At 37.5% G+C, this 19,006-nt stretch overlaps 1 protein-coding gene across 2 annotated transcripts in view; it reads right to left on the bottom strand.

Moving 5' to 3' along the window:
- Positions 1–19,006, bottom strand: part of RABGAP1L (RAB GTPase activating protein 1 like) — an 808,808-nt gene that overhangs the window by 325,782 nt on the left and 464,020 nt on the right. For both annotated transcript variants that reach the window (XM_017866952.1, XM_017866951.1), the window contains exon 15: positions 5,564–5,638. In XM_017866952.1, the coding sequence (XP_017722441.1) occupies positions 5,564–5,638 (75 nt within the window). The remainder of the gene's footprint in view (positions 1–5,563; positions 5,639–19,006) is intronic.

Genomic DNA, 19,006 nt, shown 5'->3' with positions numbered 1-19,006 from the left:
TATAATTTTTAAATTTATTTTACTCTGAAATACAACAAACAGAAAAATGCATAAAAGTTAAATGTACACTTTAAGGATGCATGTAACCACTATCTAGGTTAAGAAAGAGAACACTGTCAATAGCCCTGAAAATCCCTGTGTCTCTTTTCAGTCATGGTTCCCAGTTTCTCCCTGAAGAAATCACTTTCCTAACTTTAACAGTTATCACTTCATTGGTGTTCTTTATAGTTTTTTCCATCTATGTAGCATCCTAACAATAGAATTTAGTTTTGCCTGTTACTGAACTTTATGCAAAATGGAATCATACCAAATGTAATGTTGTACTTTGCTTTTTTTTTTAAATAAATCTTATGTTTATATGATTCATTTGTATGAACCAATGTAGTGTAAAATATTCATTTCCATTGCTGTATGGCATTCATACTCTAAGAATACCATAATTTAGCCATCTTACTGTCTAATTACAATTCTAATATTGGACATTTTAGTAGTGGACATTTGAATTGCTTCAGTGTTTTGACTGTTATAAACACTATTAGGACAAAAGTAATACAAGTATTTTAATGTACAAGTGCATAAATTTGACTAAGGTATGTCTAGGAGTAAAACTTCTGGGTGTGTATATCTTTATTAGATAAAGCCAAACCAGTTTCCAAAGGAATTGTGCCTAGTCATAATTTTTTTTTTAAAAATTCAATAGTTTTAAACATGCTAGATTATTCAAACATAATCCTTCCTGAGTTGGAAAGCTTCTATAAATGCCAATATTAGTATACATACAGTAATTTAACCTTAAAAAAGAACACAATCTTCTGAATGTCTAAAAAGGTACATGTTCAATTAAAAAATTTAAAACTACTAACAATAAATATGGTAGAAAATATATTGGGTTACAAATTATCTAAGGTATTTTCTATAATTTTTAGAGTAAGTGAAATATAATCAGATCATAATTTATTATGACTAAGAGATAAAGACTAATATTATTATTATGAAATTACAAATTATTATTGTATATTTGATTACAAATGCAGTTGAACATTGTAATGGTTGCAGGCAATCTGTACTATAACATTCTCCAACTGTAAATGACAAATCTCTTGTAATTTCATAAATGGATGTATAAGAGTCTACTGTGATAAACATTTAATTCTCACTGCCTAAACTACTACACGTTACAAAGCTATTGTCAAAGCATCTAGAAATTTCCAAGTATAAAAGGAGGCTAATTAACTCTTTAAACTACTTAGACATGAAAAAAATCCTAAAATTCAAAACTGTTTTGAACATACTTTCATTTTGGTCTTACTTTCTTCTCAAGCAATGAATGTGAAATATAAATGACTATGGGTGAGGAAAGGACAGCAACCCAAAAAGAAGCAGGCTCTGACAGTGATTAATATGGAGCTTCCAAAGATGTCTGGCAGCAAAAAGAAGCAATAGCTTATGTAACTGATAACAAATTAGTCAGTAAGACCCTAATAATGTATCTCCCTGGAACCTGAGATAGTGTGTTTGATGAATTGTTTAAACCAGTCCGTATTCTTCCATTTGTTTAAACCAGGGAGACAAAAATATAGTAAAAAATAAATTACAGTTAACTTCTGTTATTCAAATTGGTTGAATGGACGGGGTGGTTAGTTAATGGAATATACTAATTAACAGAATCATCAAACATACTGCCAATTAAAAATTAGAATATGATATGTTTTTCATTAACAGAATGCTGAATATTAGTTCATCTTTCTCTTAAGGATTCTAAAAGGATTTCTATATTTCAAGTTACTTTTACAAAAGCCATGACAACACTGAATAATTCTATTAATGTAGAAAGTGTGAGATACTAGACCAAATTTCTGTCCCTCTTGTAACATACACTGGAAACTATCTTGTTGCATTTCACAAAGGCTGACTCATCACATGGCCCTTATAATACTAGAGTACATAATGTAGAAAAAAATTCTAGGTATTTGAGCTCTCTAGTTATTTGAATCTCTCTCTTTCTCTCTTTGGGGGCGGGGGTGGGGAGGGTGTTTCCAAATAATTATGAACTTACAATTAACCCAAACTCCTGTAAAATCCAAAACAGATTTCTCAGAGAGATATTCTTCTCACTGAACATTTATAAATATAATATGTTAAACAGGGCTAAAATGCTAAACTATGGTAGCATTTAATGTAATATGTTAAACAGGGCTAAAAATGCTAAACTACGGTATGTTCAAAGATTACTTTGTGGCCGGGTGTGGTGGCTTACGCCTGTAATCCCAGCACTTTGGGAGGCTGAGGTGGGAGGATCATGAGGTCAGAAGATCAAGACCAGCCTGGCTAACACGGTAAAACCCGTCTCCACTGGAAAAAAAAAAAAAACTAACTAAAATTAGTTGGGCATGGTGATGCACGCGCTTGTAGTCCCAGCTACTCTGGAGGCTGAGGCAGGAGAATCACTTGAACCCAGGAGGCGAAGGTTTCAGTGAGCTGAGACCACACCACTGCACTCCAGCCTGGCGACACAGCGAGACTCCATCTCAAAAAACAAACATTACTTTCTTCAAACCAAAGCTTCATCACCCATGTCTTGAACTTCAGCTTCTCATCCAAGTAATTATAAAGGCTTCCTTTAGAAGAAAGATGGCTCTGAACCTTGAAGAAAACATCCATGTCACTGGGTATGGTCTCCAGTCTCTTAGGGTAGGGACCTGACTATTCTAGATTCTACTGGGTTTAGAAGGGGAACAAGGGCCCCTGAGAATTTGTGATTATAAAGTAACTGGTCATCACAGGAAGTCCCAAAAAGGTGAGATGTAGAGATATCAAAGAAAGAAGAATAACAAGAAGATAGAAACTGTCATAAACAGACAATAACGCAACAGAGGAAAAAAACTTCAATCTCAAAGAGAGACAAAGTGAAAATCATAATAGAACTATTATAATTAAAATCAGGTTTTCAGAATTAGGACCATGAATCTATTATAATTGCTCTTCACTTCCAGAATGCTAAACAATGCTTTCCTTTTAAACTTGTTGGACCTCTCTGTTACATTTGACACAATTAATTGCTTCCTCCCTATTGAGAATCTGAACTTCTTTAAGGATTTTACTTCCTCATCATCCCTTCAAATGTTTGCTGTTCCTGGGATTTAATCTTTTTACTCTATTCATTCTTCTAGACAATCTGATGTAGTCTCATGACTTCAGCTTTCATTTCTCCTCCAGCATTAATCTCTAGTATGCAACTGGCTGCTGAACATCTATCTCCACATAGATGTCCCAGGAATAACCTCAACTCAGATAATTGGAAACAAAACTTATCACTGGACGGGTGCAGTGGCTCCTGCCTGCAGTCCCAGCACTTTAGGAGGCCGAGGTAGATGGAACACTTGAGATCAGGGGTTCAAGACCAACCTGGCTAACATGGGGAAACCCCATCTACTAAAAATACAAAAATTAGCCAGGTGTGGTGGCACATGCCCGTAATCTCAGCTACTTGGGAGGCTGAGGCAAGAGAATCACTTGAACCTGGGAGGTGGAGGTTGCAGTGAGCTAAGTTTGTGCCACTGCACTCCAGCCTGAATGACAGAGCAAGACTTCATCTCAAAAAAAAGGCCGGGCACGGTGGCTCACGCCTGTAATCTCAGCACTTTGGGAGGCAGAGGCGGGCGGATCACGAGGTCAGGAGATCGAGACCATCCTGGCTAACATGGTGAAACCCAGTCTCTATTAAAAATACAAAAAAATTAGCCAGGTCTGGTGGCGGGTGCCTGTAGTCCCAGCTACTCGGGAAGCTGAGGCAGGAGAATGGCATGAACCCAGAGGCGCAGTTTGCAGTGAGCCGAGATGGCACCACTGTACTCCAGCCTGGGCGACCAAGCGAGACTCCGTCTCAAAAAAAAAAAAAAAAAAAAAAAAAAAAAAAAAAAAAAAAAGAGAACTCATCAACTCCTAAACTTTTTCCTTCATTCAATCTCAAAATACAACATTCATCCAGCCACCAAAGCCAGGAAACTAGATATGTCACCTCTGACTGCTCCTTTGCCAGTCCATCCACAAACCTAACAATTTTGCTCCCTGAATGTTTCTTAATTCTGCTTTTCTCTGGGCTCTCAACATCTCTCATTTAAATTGACATTTACTTTTCCTTTTTATTATTATTATTTTTTTGAGACAGAGTCTCCTTCTGTTGCCCAAGTTGGACTGCAGTGATGCAATCAAGACTCACTGCAGCCTTGACCTCCCAGGCTCAAGTGATCTTCCTACTTCAGCCTCCCAGGTAGCTCAACAACACTACGGGTGCTGACCACAACTATGGGTGCTCACCACCATGCCCAGATACCTTTTGTGTGTGTGTGGTAGAGATGGTGTCTCATTATATTGCCTAGGCTGGTTTCAAATTCCTGGGCTCAGGTGATCCTCCTGCCTCAACCTCCCAAAGTTGTGAGATTACAGGTGTGAGCCACTATGCCTGGCCATATTGATATTTTCTACCTGGTCTCTCTGCTGCTGTCTGTTTCCTTTAATTCTGCCCTTTACACAGGTATGAAAATAATTTATCTAAAATGATCATATGACTGTATTATTCCCTTGCTCCCAAGTGATCAATGGTTCCTCATTAGCTCTAGAATAAAGTCTGCATTTTTGACATATTACAAAGTCTTCAAAATTTCCCATCTTACTATTTTTACATCGTACCACTCCCTGTGTACAATTGCTATAGTAAACTGTAATTTCATATTGTTTCCTTTGTATACTGTGCCCTATCATATTTCCATACATTTTCTATATTGTGACTTTTGTCAATAATTCTTTTCCCTTCCCTTTCCCCTCTCACCTTCTCCAATCTCATTTATGTCTTGACAAAGCTGCCAACTCCTCCAGAAAGTCTTTTCTGAAAGTTCTGGCAGAGCTTGGTTGGGTAATTCTCTTCTCTATTCTCTTAACCTGTGTATCACTTTCCCTTAGCATACTGTAAGTTATTTAATGAGTATGTATTATTTTTGTCATCAGAAAAATAAAGACACATAAAAGAGAATAAAATTATAAGTGCATGCCTACATTATCTGTGCCCCATCTTGGACTATGAAGCCTTTGAGAACACAAATTATAAATGATTCATCTTTATAACCCCACTTCATAGCCCAGTACCTGACAATTGATGCTCAATAAATGATCTGTCAAATGAAGGTAACTGACAGGAAAGAAGATATATAAAAATACATCACAGAAATGATAAAGGACTTCTTTGTCACAGTACAGTGGGTCTTAACGGTCCAGGTCCTGATATTGGGCAGTTACACCGACTTCTTTAATTCCAGAGAATTCTAGTTAAAAATAACTCCAAATAAGCAATTTATCCTTTTCTAGCCAACAAAACTAATTCCATTGAGAAACTGTCCTATTTTTGACATAATATCTCTTATTTTATCACCTAATGTACATTTTTAAAAAGATATGCCATATGTAATCTCCATCAGGTAAATGGGAAATAAGAAGGAAGAACAAAGGCAGTAGAAAGTAAAATAAACTTGGCAGCACTGTGCTATTTATCACATGGACCGTTACTTACATGCAGCAGTAATACAGCAGCAAGAAAAGACTGCCCTTGACAGTAACCAATGTCTTCATCATACACAGAGTAGGCCTAGAGAAAAGATGAAAAGAAAGAAATATCATAAATAGTCACAGATTTTAACTTAAATGTTAGCTCATACCAGGCTCCTGCTTGTTCCTGTCCCTGGGCTGTCCACCACAATTCCACTGGTCTTTCAAACTTGAATGTGTGTATCACTAGCACAGTGAGATCCCGAAAGAGGCTGTGTATTTCCTAAAGCAGCTCTATGTCCCTTTATCCCAGGTTAATCTTTAAAATTTTGAAATAAAGAGATGCTCAGGGGACCTAAGTTAATTTTAAAAGATCCATTATGGTTTGAGGTCAGCTGTATGAGACCACAGGAGGCAGAGGCAAAGGGTAGGAGAGAGTAAGAAGATTCTAAGGTTGAAGTGTGAGTTCAAATGCACTAAAAGGGGAAATTTTGATATTTGCATTTAGTATAGTGCCTTTTATTTTCTGAAACCCCCCCGAAAAAAAAAAAAAAAAAAAAAAAAAATCCCTTTAGAACTTCCAAAATTTCTCAAAGACCTTTTAAACTATCCTGCCATTTTTCATGAAGGCTGAAGAGTAAAAATGTTTCCTCCAATCTATACCACCGGGGTAAACCAGAAATATTTAGCATTGCCCCGTGCTTTTTGCAAAATGGCTAAGGGCCTCATGCTACATATATACCTGCTATTTCAGGTGCTTTGGCTATTCCACAGCTTTAACGTCATCTGGAATACAGCCAAAGAGGCCAATTTATAAGAAATACAGCATTCCTTGGGAAGTAAGTATCATATCATTCAACTTAACATTCTCTCTTAGTTTTCAGAGGAAATGAAATAAGGCTGTATGCTTAGTGTATACTAATTAGTACTACAAACATCTAGGATTCTCTAATGCAAAAAAAAAAAAAGACATTAGTTTTTGAGAGGCTGAATCAGTTACAGCAGGTAGAGTGTGCAGATCAAAGGGCAAAGAATAGGCATTAGAAAGCTTTTTCTGCAAAAGTTCAGAAAGTAAATATTGTAGACTTTGAGGGAACACTTACAGTACTGGTTGCTTTTTTTTTCTTAAGGGATAGGACTTTTTTTTTAAACAACTTTTTAAAATGTAAAACCATTCTTACATTGGGGCAGTACAAAAATAGGCTTCACGGTCTAGTCACTGAACCCTGAATTAGATTTTTAAAATTTAGATGTTGCGATATGTGTGTGTGCATGTATATATTTTATATGTATATAAATATGTATATATATTTTATACACACACATATATATATTTTTGAGACTGAGTTTTGTCACCTAATGTACATTTTTACATTGTGCATTGGAGTTGTACAGATTTGTACAGTAGGTTGGAGTGCAATGGCATGATCTCGGTTCACTGCAACCTCTGCCTCCCAGGTTCAAGCAATTTTCCTGCCTCAGCCTCCTGAGTAGCTGCAATTACAAGGGCCCACCACCACACCCAGCTAATTTTCATATTTTTAGTAGAGAATGGGTTTCACCATCTTGGCCAGGCTGGTCTTGAACTCCTGACCTCAGGTGTTCCTCTCACCTCAGCCTCCCAAAGTGCTGGGAATACAGGCATAATAATCCACCATGCCCAGCCTGCCAAATATATTTTTAAAAGACTCTCAAAGAGTCCAGGATGTGTATCTCATCCCATGTATTCCATCTATGTGTTGTACTTCATTTTAGTGAGGAGATTTCCATTTAATTTGCCTTATAGAATGTATTTTTATTTTGTCAGTATAAAAATTGTCTCTGTCTAGGACAAGGTTTATCAAAGATAACTAGGAAGGCTTAACTTATGGAGGGTAAGTGTAGTATTCCCCATATGCCAAAGTTGTCAGACCACAGAGTCTGGAACTCCCTTTTACTAAAAAATATAAACTGTATTGATGTATAGCTTATATTCAGTGAAAGGCACACATTTTAATTGTACAGTTTCTTGAGCTGGGGCATTTATGTCGCCCTGCCATTATAAATATTTCCATCACTCCAGAATGTTCCCCCATGCCTCTCTTTAATAAACACCTCCACTCCAGGCAACCACAGATCTGAATTTTATCATAATATATTAGTTTTGCGTTTTTAAAATGCATTTTTAAAAATTTCATATAAATGAAATCCTACAATAATGTACTCATATAATATGTATGCTTTTGTGTCTAGCTTCTTTTACTCAGCATAACATTCCTGAGATTCTTTCATGTTGTGTGCGTCGGCAGTTCACTCCTTTTCATTGGTGAGTAGCATGAATATATACTGTAGGAATATACCACGATCTGTTTATTCATTCCTCTGTTTCCAGCTTTCGGCTAGTATGAATAGGGCTGTAAATATATACATGGTATTTGTGGATACAGATTTTCATTTTCCTTGAATAAATACCTAGGAATGGAGGTTCCAACTTCAAATATTAAGGGTAAGTTTATCTTTATAAGAAATTGCCGGCCGGGCGCGGTGGCTCAAGCCTGTAATCCCAGCACTTTGGGAGGCCGAGACGGGCGGATAACGAGGTCAGGAGATCGAGACCATCCTGGTGAACACGGTGAAACCCCGTCTCTACTAAAATACAAAACTAGCCGGGCGAGGTGACGGGCGCCTGTAGTCCCAGCTACTCGGGAGGCTGAGGCAGGAGAATGGCGTAAACTCGGGAGGCGGAGCTTGCAGTGAGCTGAGATCTGGCCACTGCACTCCAGTCCAGGCGACAGAGTGAGACTCCGCCTCAAAAAAAAAAAAAGAAAAAAAAAAAGAAATTGCCAAATTGTTTCCCAAAGTGGTTATACAATTATTACACCCCTAGCAGCAACATATGAGAGTACCCCTTGCTTCACTTCCTTGTCAATACTTGATACTGTCAGTCTTCTTCCTTTTAATTAATTCCTATAGTTTTGACTTTCATTTCCCTGGTAGCTAATGATACAGAAAATGTTTTCATGTACCTTTAGACAATTGATACATATTATTTTGTGATTGTTCAATTTCCTGCCCAATTATGTGTTGTTGGTTTTTGTTTTTTGGTTTTTTTGGAGGCAGGGTCTGACTCTGACACCCAGGCTGGAGTGCAGTGGCATGATCACCACAACCTCCACCTGCCAGGCTCAAGGGATCGAACTACCTCAGCCTCCTGAGTAGCTGGGACTACAGGCTGCCCCACCACACCCAGCTACATTTTTTTCTATATTTAGTAGAGATGGGGTTTTGCCATGTTGCCCAGGTCTGGAGCTCCTGGGCTCAAGTGATCCACCCACCTCAGCCTTCCAAAGTGCTGGGATTACAGCCTGCCCAATTGTTTGAGTTGTTCATCTCATTATTGTTGATTCATAGTTCTTCATTCTGTATATGTTCTGTATACAACTCTGTCTGAGTTCATTCTGGATGCTATAACCAGAATACCACAGACTAGGTAGCTTATAAACAAAAGAAGTTTGTTTCTCATAGTTTTGGAGGCTACAAAATCCAAGATCAAGGCACCAACCAATCCAGTCTGATGAGGGTCAGTTTCCTGGTTCACAGAAATGGTACCTTTTCATTGTCTCCTCACATGGTGGAAGGGGCAAACAAGCTCCTTCCGGCCTCTTTTATTAAGGCATTAATCCCATTCCTGGGGGTTCTGCCATCACGATGCAATCACCTATCAAAGGCTCCATCTCTTTTTTTTTTTTTTTTTTTGAGAAGGAGTCTCACTCTGTCGCCAGGCTGGAGTGCAGTGGCACGATCTCGGCTCACTGCAACCTCCACCTCCCAGGTTCAAGTGATTCTTCTGCCTCAGCCTCCCAGGTAGCTGGGACTACAGGCATGTGCCACCACGCCCGGCTAATTTTTTGTATTTTTAGTAGAGACGGGGTTTCACCATGTTGGCCACGATGGTCTCCATCTCTTGATGGCGTGATCCACCCACCTCGGCCTCCCAAAGTGCTGGGATTACAGGCGTGAGCCACCATACCCGGCGGCTCCATCTCTTAATAGTATCACTTTGGTGGTTAGGATTTCAACATACGAATTTTGAGGGGACACAAACAATGGGACCATTGCCAAGTCCACTGTCAGATATACATATTACGAATATGTTTTCCCAGTCTATGGCTTGCATTTTCATTTTCTTAATGCTGTCTTTCAAAGAGCAGGTTTCAATTTTGACAAGGTTCAATTTAATAGTTTTTGTCATTTATGGTTCATATTTGTGTTTGTACATGCCCTGTTTCTGTGTCATGAATATTTTTTCCTATGTTTTCTTTAGAGTTTTTTTTTTTTTTTTTTTTTTTTTTTTGGTGTTTACATTTAGGTCTGTAATCCACTTTGAAATAAGAAGTTTTAAAAACCGGATAAGTCTATGTTCTACAACTTACATCTTTTGCAAAGCAGTTTATTCTAGATTCCTTGCATTTCCATGTACATATAGGAAATAATTTATTGTCTTCCTAGGAATGCCTACCATGATTTTGACTGGGATTGTGTTGAATCTATAAGTAAATTTGGAGAATGATATCTTCACAACATAGAGTCTAACAGTCATGAACCTGGTAAATCTATCTCCATTTATTATTTCTTAGGATTTTCTACATGCATAACCATGTTGTTTGTGAATGTGTTTTACTTCCTCTGGCCATATGCCTTCTTTTCTTGCCCTACTGCACGGACTCCAGTACTATATTACAGTGCATGCCAATACAATGATGAATGTAAGTGCTGAAAGAGGAAGGACATCTTTGTCTTCTTCCAGATGCTAGGAGTCAAACATTGTCTTTCACCATGAAGTATGTTAGCTACAGATTTTCCATAGATATCCTTCATTAGGTTTAGAAGTTTCTCTCTATTCTTACTTTGCTGAGCATGTTTTATCTTCTGTGGGTACTGAATTTATAAAATGCCTTTCATGCATCTATTACAACTGAGAGACGGGACTAGCTGGATTTCCTAGGCCGACTAAGAATCCCAAAGTCTAGCTGGGAAGGTGACTGCATCCACCTTTAAACACGGGGCTTGCAACTGAGCTCACATCCGTACGCCAGATCAATCAGGTAGTAAAGAGAGCTCACTAAAATGCTACTTAGGCAAAAACAGGAGGTAAAGAAATAGCCAATCATCTATCGCCTGAGAGCACAGCGGGAGGGACAATGATCAGGATATAAACCCAGGCATTCGAGCAGGCAGTGGAAACCCCCTTGGGGTCCCCTCCCATTTTATGGGAGCTCTGTTTTCACTCTATTAAATCTTGCAACTGCACACTCTTCTGGTTCGTGTTTGTAATGGGTCAAGCTGAACTTTCGCTCACTGTCCACCACTGCAGTTTGCCACCGCTGCACACTGGCTGCTGACTTCCATCCCCCCGGATCAGGCAGGGTATCTACTATGCTCCTGATCCAGTGAGGCTGTGCCCATTGCCACTCCCAATTGGGCTACAGGCTCACCATTGTTCCTGCGCAGGCTAAGTGCCCAAGGTTCGTCCTAATCAAGCTGTATTTAATAGAGCTATAACACTCACCACATGGCCCAAGATTCCATTTCTTGGAATCTGTGAGGCCAAGAACCCCAGGTCAGAGAACCAGAGGCTTGCCGCCATCTTGGAAGCAGCCTGCCACCATCTTGGGAACTCTAAGAACAAAGACCCCCAGTAAGACAATGATCATATTACTTTCTCCTTTATTCTGTTAATGTGGTAAAATACATCGATTTTCAAATGCTGGACCAACCTTGTATAACTGGGTCAAGAGTTATTATCCTTTATATTACTGGATTAAGTTTGTTATTTTTGTTTTGTTTTGTTTTGTGGGGTTTCTTGGAGAATATTTTATGAGGAATATTGGTCTGTAACTTTTTCGGTAATGCCTGACACATTTTGGTATAGGGTTATGCTGGCCTTACAAAACAAGTGTGTCAGTGTTCTCTCTCACTCTGCTTCTGAAAGAGTTTTGTGTAAGACTGGTATTAATTCTTCTTTAACCATCTGGGCCTAGAGTTTTCTCCTTGGAAAGGTTTTTATTATGAATTAAATTTCTTTAATGGAAATAGAACTATCCATATTTTCATTTTCTTTTGTTTCAATTTAAATAACTTGTGTTTTCAAAAAATGTATCTAAATTGTTAAGGTTACTGACATAAATTTGTTCATAAAAGTCCCTAATTGACTTTTAATATCCGTCTCAAAAAAGAAAAAAAAAAAAAGAAAAGAAAATCAATGAAATGAGTTGTTCATTTGAAAACATAAAATAAACAGCTAGACTAAGAAAAAGTGAGAGAAGACTGAAAACCAGAGATAAAAAAGGAGACATTATAACTGATACTACAGAAATTAAAGAATCATAAGAAATTATTGTGAACAATTATATGCCAACGAACTAGATAACTTAGAATGGATAAATCTGTGTACATATAAAACTGATCAAGGATGAATTATAAAGAAATAGATGAGTAAGGAGACTGAATCAGTAATAAAAGTCTCCTATCAACAAAAGTCAAGATAGTTAAAAAACTACCAAATATTTAAAAATATAGCTGAATTCTACCAAATATTTAAACTACTAACACCAATTTTCTCAAACTCTTCCAAATAATTGAAGAGGAGGAATAATTTCCAAACTCATTCTGCTAGACCAGCATTACTCTGATACCAAAACCAGACAAAGGTACAACAACAACAAAAAAAGAAAACTACAGGCCAATATCTATGATAAACATACAAGCAAATATTCTCAACAAAATACTAATTAGCCAAATAGAATACCACATCAAAAAGATCACCCACCATGATCAAGTAATTAATCCCAGGGATGCAAGGATGATTCACTATATGTCAATAAATAAATGTGATACATCACATAAGAAGAAGAAATGATAAAAGTCATTTCAATAAATGCAGAAAAATCATTTGACAAAATTCAGCATCACTCCATGATTTAAAACTCTCAAAATTAGATATAAAAGAAATGTACCTCAAAAAGGTAATGGCCATATATGACAACCCATAGCTAACATCATGCTGAATGAGGAAAAGCTGAACTGGAACAAGATATGGATGTCCACTCTCACTTCTATTCAACACAGTACTGGAAGTCTTAGCCAGAGAAATTTGGCAAAAGAAAGAAATAAAAGGCATCCAAATTGGAAAGGAAGAAACTGAATTGTCCCTGTCTGCAGATGACATGATTTTATATATAGAAAACCCTGAAGACTGTACCAAAAAACTTAGAACTAATAAATGAATTTAGTAAAGCTGCAGAATATAAAATCGACTTATAAAAGTGTCTTAGTAGCATTTCTGTGCACTAACAGTGAACTGTTGGAAAAAAGAATCAAGAAAACAATTCCATTTAAAATATCTACAGGTTTATATCTGAAAGACAGGCCATAACAAATGCTGGCAAAAATGTGGAGAAAAGGGTACCTTTATACACTGTTGATGGAAATGTAAATTAGTATAACCACTATGGAGAACAGTTTGGAGGCTCCTCAAAACACTAAAAATGGAACTACCATATGATCCAGCAATCCCATTGCTAGGTATAATCAAAAGAAAGGAAATGAGTATACTGAAGAGATATCTGCATTCCCATGTTTATTATAGCACTGTTCATATTAGCCAAGACTTGGAAGCAATGTAGAGTCCATCATCAGATGAATGGATAAAGAATATGTGGTACATATAAACAACAGAGTGCTATTCAGCCTTAAAAAATAATATCCTACCAATTGCAACAACACAGATGGCACTGGAGATCTTTACGTTAAGTGAAATAAACCAGGCACAGAAAAACAAACATCACATTTTCTCAATTATTTGTGATATCTAAAAATCAAAACAACTGAATTCACGGACATACAGAATAGAAGGATGGTTACCAGAGGCTGAGAAGGGTAGTTGTTGGGAGAATGCAGGGAAAAGGTGGGGATGATTAATCAGAAAAAAAGAAGAAAGAATGAGTAAGACCTACTATTTGATAGCATAACAGGGTGACTATAGTTAATAATAACGTTATTGTACATTTAAAAATAACTAAAAGGGTGTAATTGGATTGTTTATAACACAAAGTATAAATGCTTCTGAGCATGAATACTCCATTCTCCATGATGTGATTATTTCACATTGTGTGCCCATATCAAAACATCTCATGTATCCCATGAATATATATACCCACTATGTACCCACAAAATTTAAAATTAAAATTAAAATGAAATAAAGCTATAAAAACATTTAGGAATAAATTTAACCAAGGAAGTCAAAGATATGTATACTAAAAACTGTAATATATTGATGAGATAAATTGAAGAAACAAATAAATGGAAAGATATTCCATGTTCATGGACTGGAAAAATTAATACTGTTAAAATGCCCATACAGTCCAAAGTGACCTATGTATTCAATAGAATCCCCATAAAAATGCCAATGACATTCTTTACAAAACAGAAAATAAAACTTTAAGATTTATATTGAACCACAAAAGACCTTGACTAGCCAAAACAATCTTGAGCAAAAAGAACAAAGCTGAAGGCATCACATGACTTGGCTTCAAAATATACAACAAAGCTATAGTAACCTAAACAGCATGGGACTGAGATAAAAACAGAAAGCTAGACCCAAGAAACAGAATAGAGAGCCTAGAAATAAATTCACACATTTAGAGCCAACTGATTTTCAACAGAGGTACTAAGAACATACAATGTGGAAAGAACAGTCTCTTCCATATATGGTTCTGAGAAAACTGCATATGCAAAAGTAGAATAATAGAGTTAGACCCTTATCTCTCACCATTTGCAAAAATAAACTCTAAATGGATTAAAGATATTAAGACTTGAAACTATGAAACTACTAGAAGAAAATAAAGAGAAAACGCTCAAGGACAGTGGTCTGGGCAATGATTTTTTGGATATGACTTCAAAGGCATAGACCACAAAAGTAAAAATAGAAAAAAGGGATTGCACCAAACTAAAAAGCTTCTGCATAGCAAAGAAAACAACCAACAGAGTGAAGAGACAACCTACAGAATGGGAGAAATTATTTGCAAACTATACATCTGATATGATTTGGCTGTGTCCCCACCTAAAATCTCATTTTGAATTGCAATCCCCAAAATCCCCACGTGCCAAGGGAGAGACCAGGTGAAGGTAACCGAATCAGGGGAGTGGTTTCCTCCATGCTGTTCTCATGATAGTCAGTGAGTTCTCATGAGATCTGATAGTTTTATAAGTGTTTTGTAGTTCCTCCTGCATTCGTTTTCCTTCTTGCCACCCTGTGAAGAAGGAGCCTTGCTTGCCCTTTGCCTTCCACCATGACTGTAAATTTCCTGAGACCTCCCTCCCATGCTGCACTATGAGTCAATTAAACCTCTTTCCTTTATAAATTACCCAGTCTCAGGCAGTTCTTTTTAGCAGTGTGAAAACAAACTAATAAAATATCTGATGAGGGGTTAATAATGAAAATTATATGAGGAACTCAAACAACTCAATAGCAAGAAAACAAACAACCCAATTTAAAATAAGCAAAAGACGTGAATAGACATGCCTTAAAAGAAGACATACAAATGGCCAACAGGAATATGAAAAAATGCTCAGTATCACTAATTGTCCTGGAAATGCAAATCAAAACCGCAATGAGATATCACCTAACTCCTTTTAGAATGGCTATCAAAAGACAAAAGATAACTGTTGGCAAGGATGTGGAGAAAAAGAGACCTTTGCACATTGTTGGTGGGAATGTAAATTAGTAAAACCATTATTCAAAACAGTATGAATGTTCTTCAAAAAATTAAAATTCGAACTACCATATGATCCAACAATCTCACTACTGGGTATATATACAAAAGAAATTAAATCAATATATTAAAGAGAGATCTGCACTCCCATGTTTATTACAGCACTATTCACAATAGCCAAGATACAGAACCAACCTAAGAGTCTTATCAGCAGATCAATGGATAAAGAAAATGTGATATATATATATACACACACACAATGGAATACTAAGCCATAAAAAAGACAATCCTGTCATTTTCAACAACATGGATGAAACTAAAAGATACTACATTAAGTGAAGTATGCCAGGCACGGAAAAACAAATACCACATGATCTTACTCATATGCAGACTCTAAAAAAAAGCTGACCTCATTGAATTAGAAAGTAGAATGGCGGTCACCAGAGGCTGTGGTGGTCAGGAGGAAGGGGGTGTTGAGGAGATGTTGGTCAAAGGATACATAATTATAGTTAGATAGGTGGAGTAAGTTTAACAGGTCTACTGTACAGCATGATGCTTACAATTAATGGCAATATAGTATATTCTTACAAAATGCTAATTCTAGAATCTAGGTGGCAGGTTTTTGGATGTTTACCTTGTAATTCTTTCAATTTTTCTGTATATTGGAAATTTTCATAATAACAGTTTTGGGGAAAAAAATTCTTTGGTTGTACCCAGTCCCTCTTCCTGCTCTGGACTGCAGACTACTTTTCTGGCTATGCTCCTAAAAGTAATTTATACCTTCATTCAGCAAGTGAGTATTTACTGAGCACCTACTGTATATCAAAAACTGTGCTTAGTAAGACATATACAAAGTTGAAAAGACATAGTCCATGCTCCTAGCATTTAGCCCTCTGGAGGAGGTCAACATGTAAAATGAAATAGTGCACAGTGAGAGAAGTGCTGACAGTATATGGAAGCTCAGAGAGAAAGAGTAAATAACCAGGTCATAGCACAGGGAATAGAGGTAAAGGCAAGGAAAGCATCACAGACAAGGTGATGTTGTCTTAATTTCAAAGAAGATGGCATGACCAGAAGTGTTACAAACTTGACCCCATGTTTTTGAAGGAAGACTATAGAAATTATTCAGGCATGCTGCAGAAAAAAGGGCATGTACAAAGGCATGAAAGAACTTGACATATTTGTTATGTGCCAGATGGAATGCTAAGTTATTTTCAATGTTTTCATTTAATCTCACAAGTCCTGTGAGATGCAAATAGGTTTACGGAAGGTGCCTAACTTGGGCAAGGTCATATAGCTAGTAAATGGTAGAATCAGCATTTGAACCCAAGTCTGTTTCAACACAAAGCCCATACCCTTAGTACCTTCATTATATCACTTATATTCTCTCTGTGCTGAATTACGCTTCTTAGATATTTGTGTTCGTGTCCATGGAAGATGGGGGGTACCTATGTTCTGATTTGCCTTGGGTTTCAATAGAGATGGAGGATAGAATTACCTATCCTCAAAAGGAAAAAGTAACAAACTGATCAAGGGAGGCTTAATCCTGTCTTCTGGGCTTAGAAAGGAGGACTTTTAATTTCGTTATGTAACATATTAATTATCATGCTGACCACAGGATAAAACTTAGGAAACATAGAGAGTTGATAAGGCTTAATATTTCTGGTGCTAACATTTATACATAATGTAAGTGCTCCTTAATAAAATAAATACGGAAAATATTTGACTTTATTTTTTTTTTGCCTTGTAACTGTTATCCATTGATAAGAATGCTAACTTTGAAAATAAATTTTCAGCCGGGCGCGGTGGCTCAAGCCTGTAATCCCAGCACTTTGGGAGGCCGAGACGGGCAAATCACGAGGTCAGGAGATCGAGACCATCCTGGCTAAATGGTGAAAACCCGTCTCTACTAAAAAATACAAAAAACTAGCCGGGCGAGGTGGCGGGCGCCTGTAGTCCCAGCTACTCAGGAGGCTGAGGCAGGAGAATGGCCTAACCCGGAAGGCGGAGCTTGCAGTGAGCTGAGATCCGGCCACTGCACTCCAGCCTGGGCGAACAGAGTGAGACTCCGTCTCAAAAAAAAAAAAGAAAATAAATTTTCACAGGGCAGTAGGGCTTTCTTGGTTAACCCGAAACACACAATGACTACTACTGCTCTTGACTTACCTTAACATTATTATAGGAAGTTTTTAGTTTTCCAACTAGATTATACCTAAACATTTATCTACCAGTCTCTTTTCTCCAAAATGCTCCCTCACACACAAACCGTAACTGGGTTGCTACAAGAAATACAGAATGGTATTTCTCTTTTGTCCCAGGAATGGGCAACATGCAGTACTATTTGATAAGATAAGCACATTTATAGGTAAAAGGAAAGCTCAGACTCACAAAAGGGAAATCAAAAGATGTTCTCTAACAAGATAAAGAGGCTGCCATGTGAGAGTGCAAGAATGGGTCAAACTTCTAAAACATTCCCATTCAGCTTCTTGGTACTGCTAACATAAATGACATATTTGCCAATTTACTTGCTATTGATAAACAGTGGCAAAGTTCATCAGTTTTAACTCTGACACATATTTCTCCAATGTCTAATGTAAATACTGAACTGTCATGATTTTTTCAGTACAGATTGAATAGCAATGTTGAGAACAGACAATACTAACACAGACCTCCTTTTTTACTTTAACAGGAGCTTGATAAAGCAATTTGCCATTTATGGATAAACTGTTTCATCTATAACCTACAAAGAACTTCTGCCAACATGAGGCTAAAACACATAAATGAGCCTTTGGATTATCATTTTTGGCAGCAGTAGCCCTTAAATGAGTATGTCAGGGGAACAACCAAGTAAAAAATATGTGGAATAAATTTATTTACAAACTGAAAAGAAATCTGTTCTCACATAAGCTGGGAGACACAAAGAGATACCAAAGAAAGCCTAATTTTAAGTAATCCCACAATCAGCTGAATAAAAAGAGGTCATAGAGTGACAAAAATCATAAGACACTAGTTGTTTAAACGAAATTACAGAAACATTTAAAGAAAGATTACGCAATATAGTATGTAAGAATTCAAGCAGCTTTCAAAGAATTATTTGCATTAATTTCTCTACCTGTTAAATAACTAACATTTATTTATTAGTTACTACTACTCTACTGTTCCATTTATTTACATATATTAATTTATTTCATCATTGTAGCATCCCTCTGGGAGTAAGTACTCTTATTATCCTCAATTTTATAGATAAAGAAGCTAAGGCCAGGCACAGTGGCTCACACCAGTAAACCCAGCACTTTGGGAGGCTAAGGTAGGTGGATCACCTGAGGTCAGGAGTTCAAGACCAGCCTGGCCAAACTATGGCCAACATGGTAAAATTCCGTCTCCACTAAAAACACAAAAATTAGCTAGGCACAGTGGTGCATGCCTGTAATCCCAGCTACTCGGGAGGCTGAGGCAGGAGAATTGCTTGAACCCAGGAGGCGGAGGTTACGGTGAGCTGAGATCAGGCCACCGCACTCCAGCATGGGCAACAGAGCAAGAGGAAAGAGGAAAGGAAAGAGGCGAGGTGAGGCGAGGTGAGGCGGGGCAGGGCTGGGCAAGGTGAGGTGAGGTGAGGTGAGGTGAGGCAAGGCGGACAAGAAAGGAAAAGAAAAGAAAGAAAGAAAGGAAAGCAAAAGAAAAGGAGGGAAGGGAAGGGAGGGGAGGGGAGGGGAGGG

Source organism: Rhinopithecus bieti, unplaced genomic scaffold (assembly GCF_001698545.2).
Source record: "Rhinopithecus bieti isolate Rb0 unplaced genomic scaffold, ASM169854v2 scaffold_1853, whole genome shotgun sequence".
Classification (NCBI taxonomy): domain Eukaryota; kingdom Metazoa; phylum Chordata; class Mammalia; order Primates; family Cercopithecidae; genus Rhinopithecus; species Rhinopithecus bieti.
Note: the sequence above shows the minus strand (reverse complement) of the source record. Positions and strands in the feature narration are given on the sequence as shown.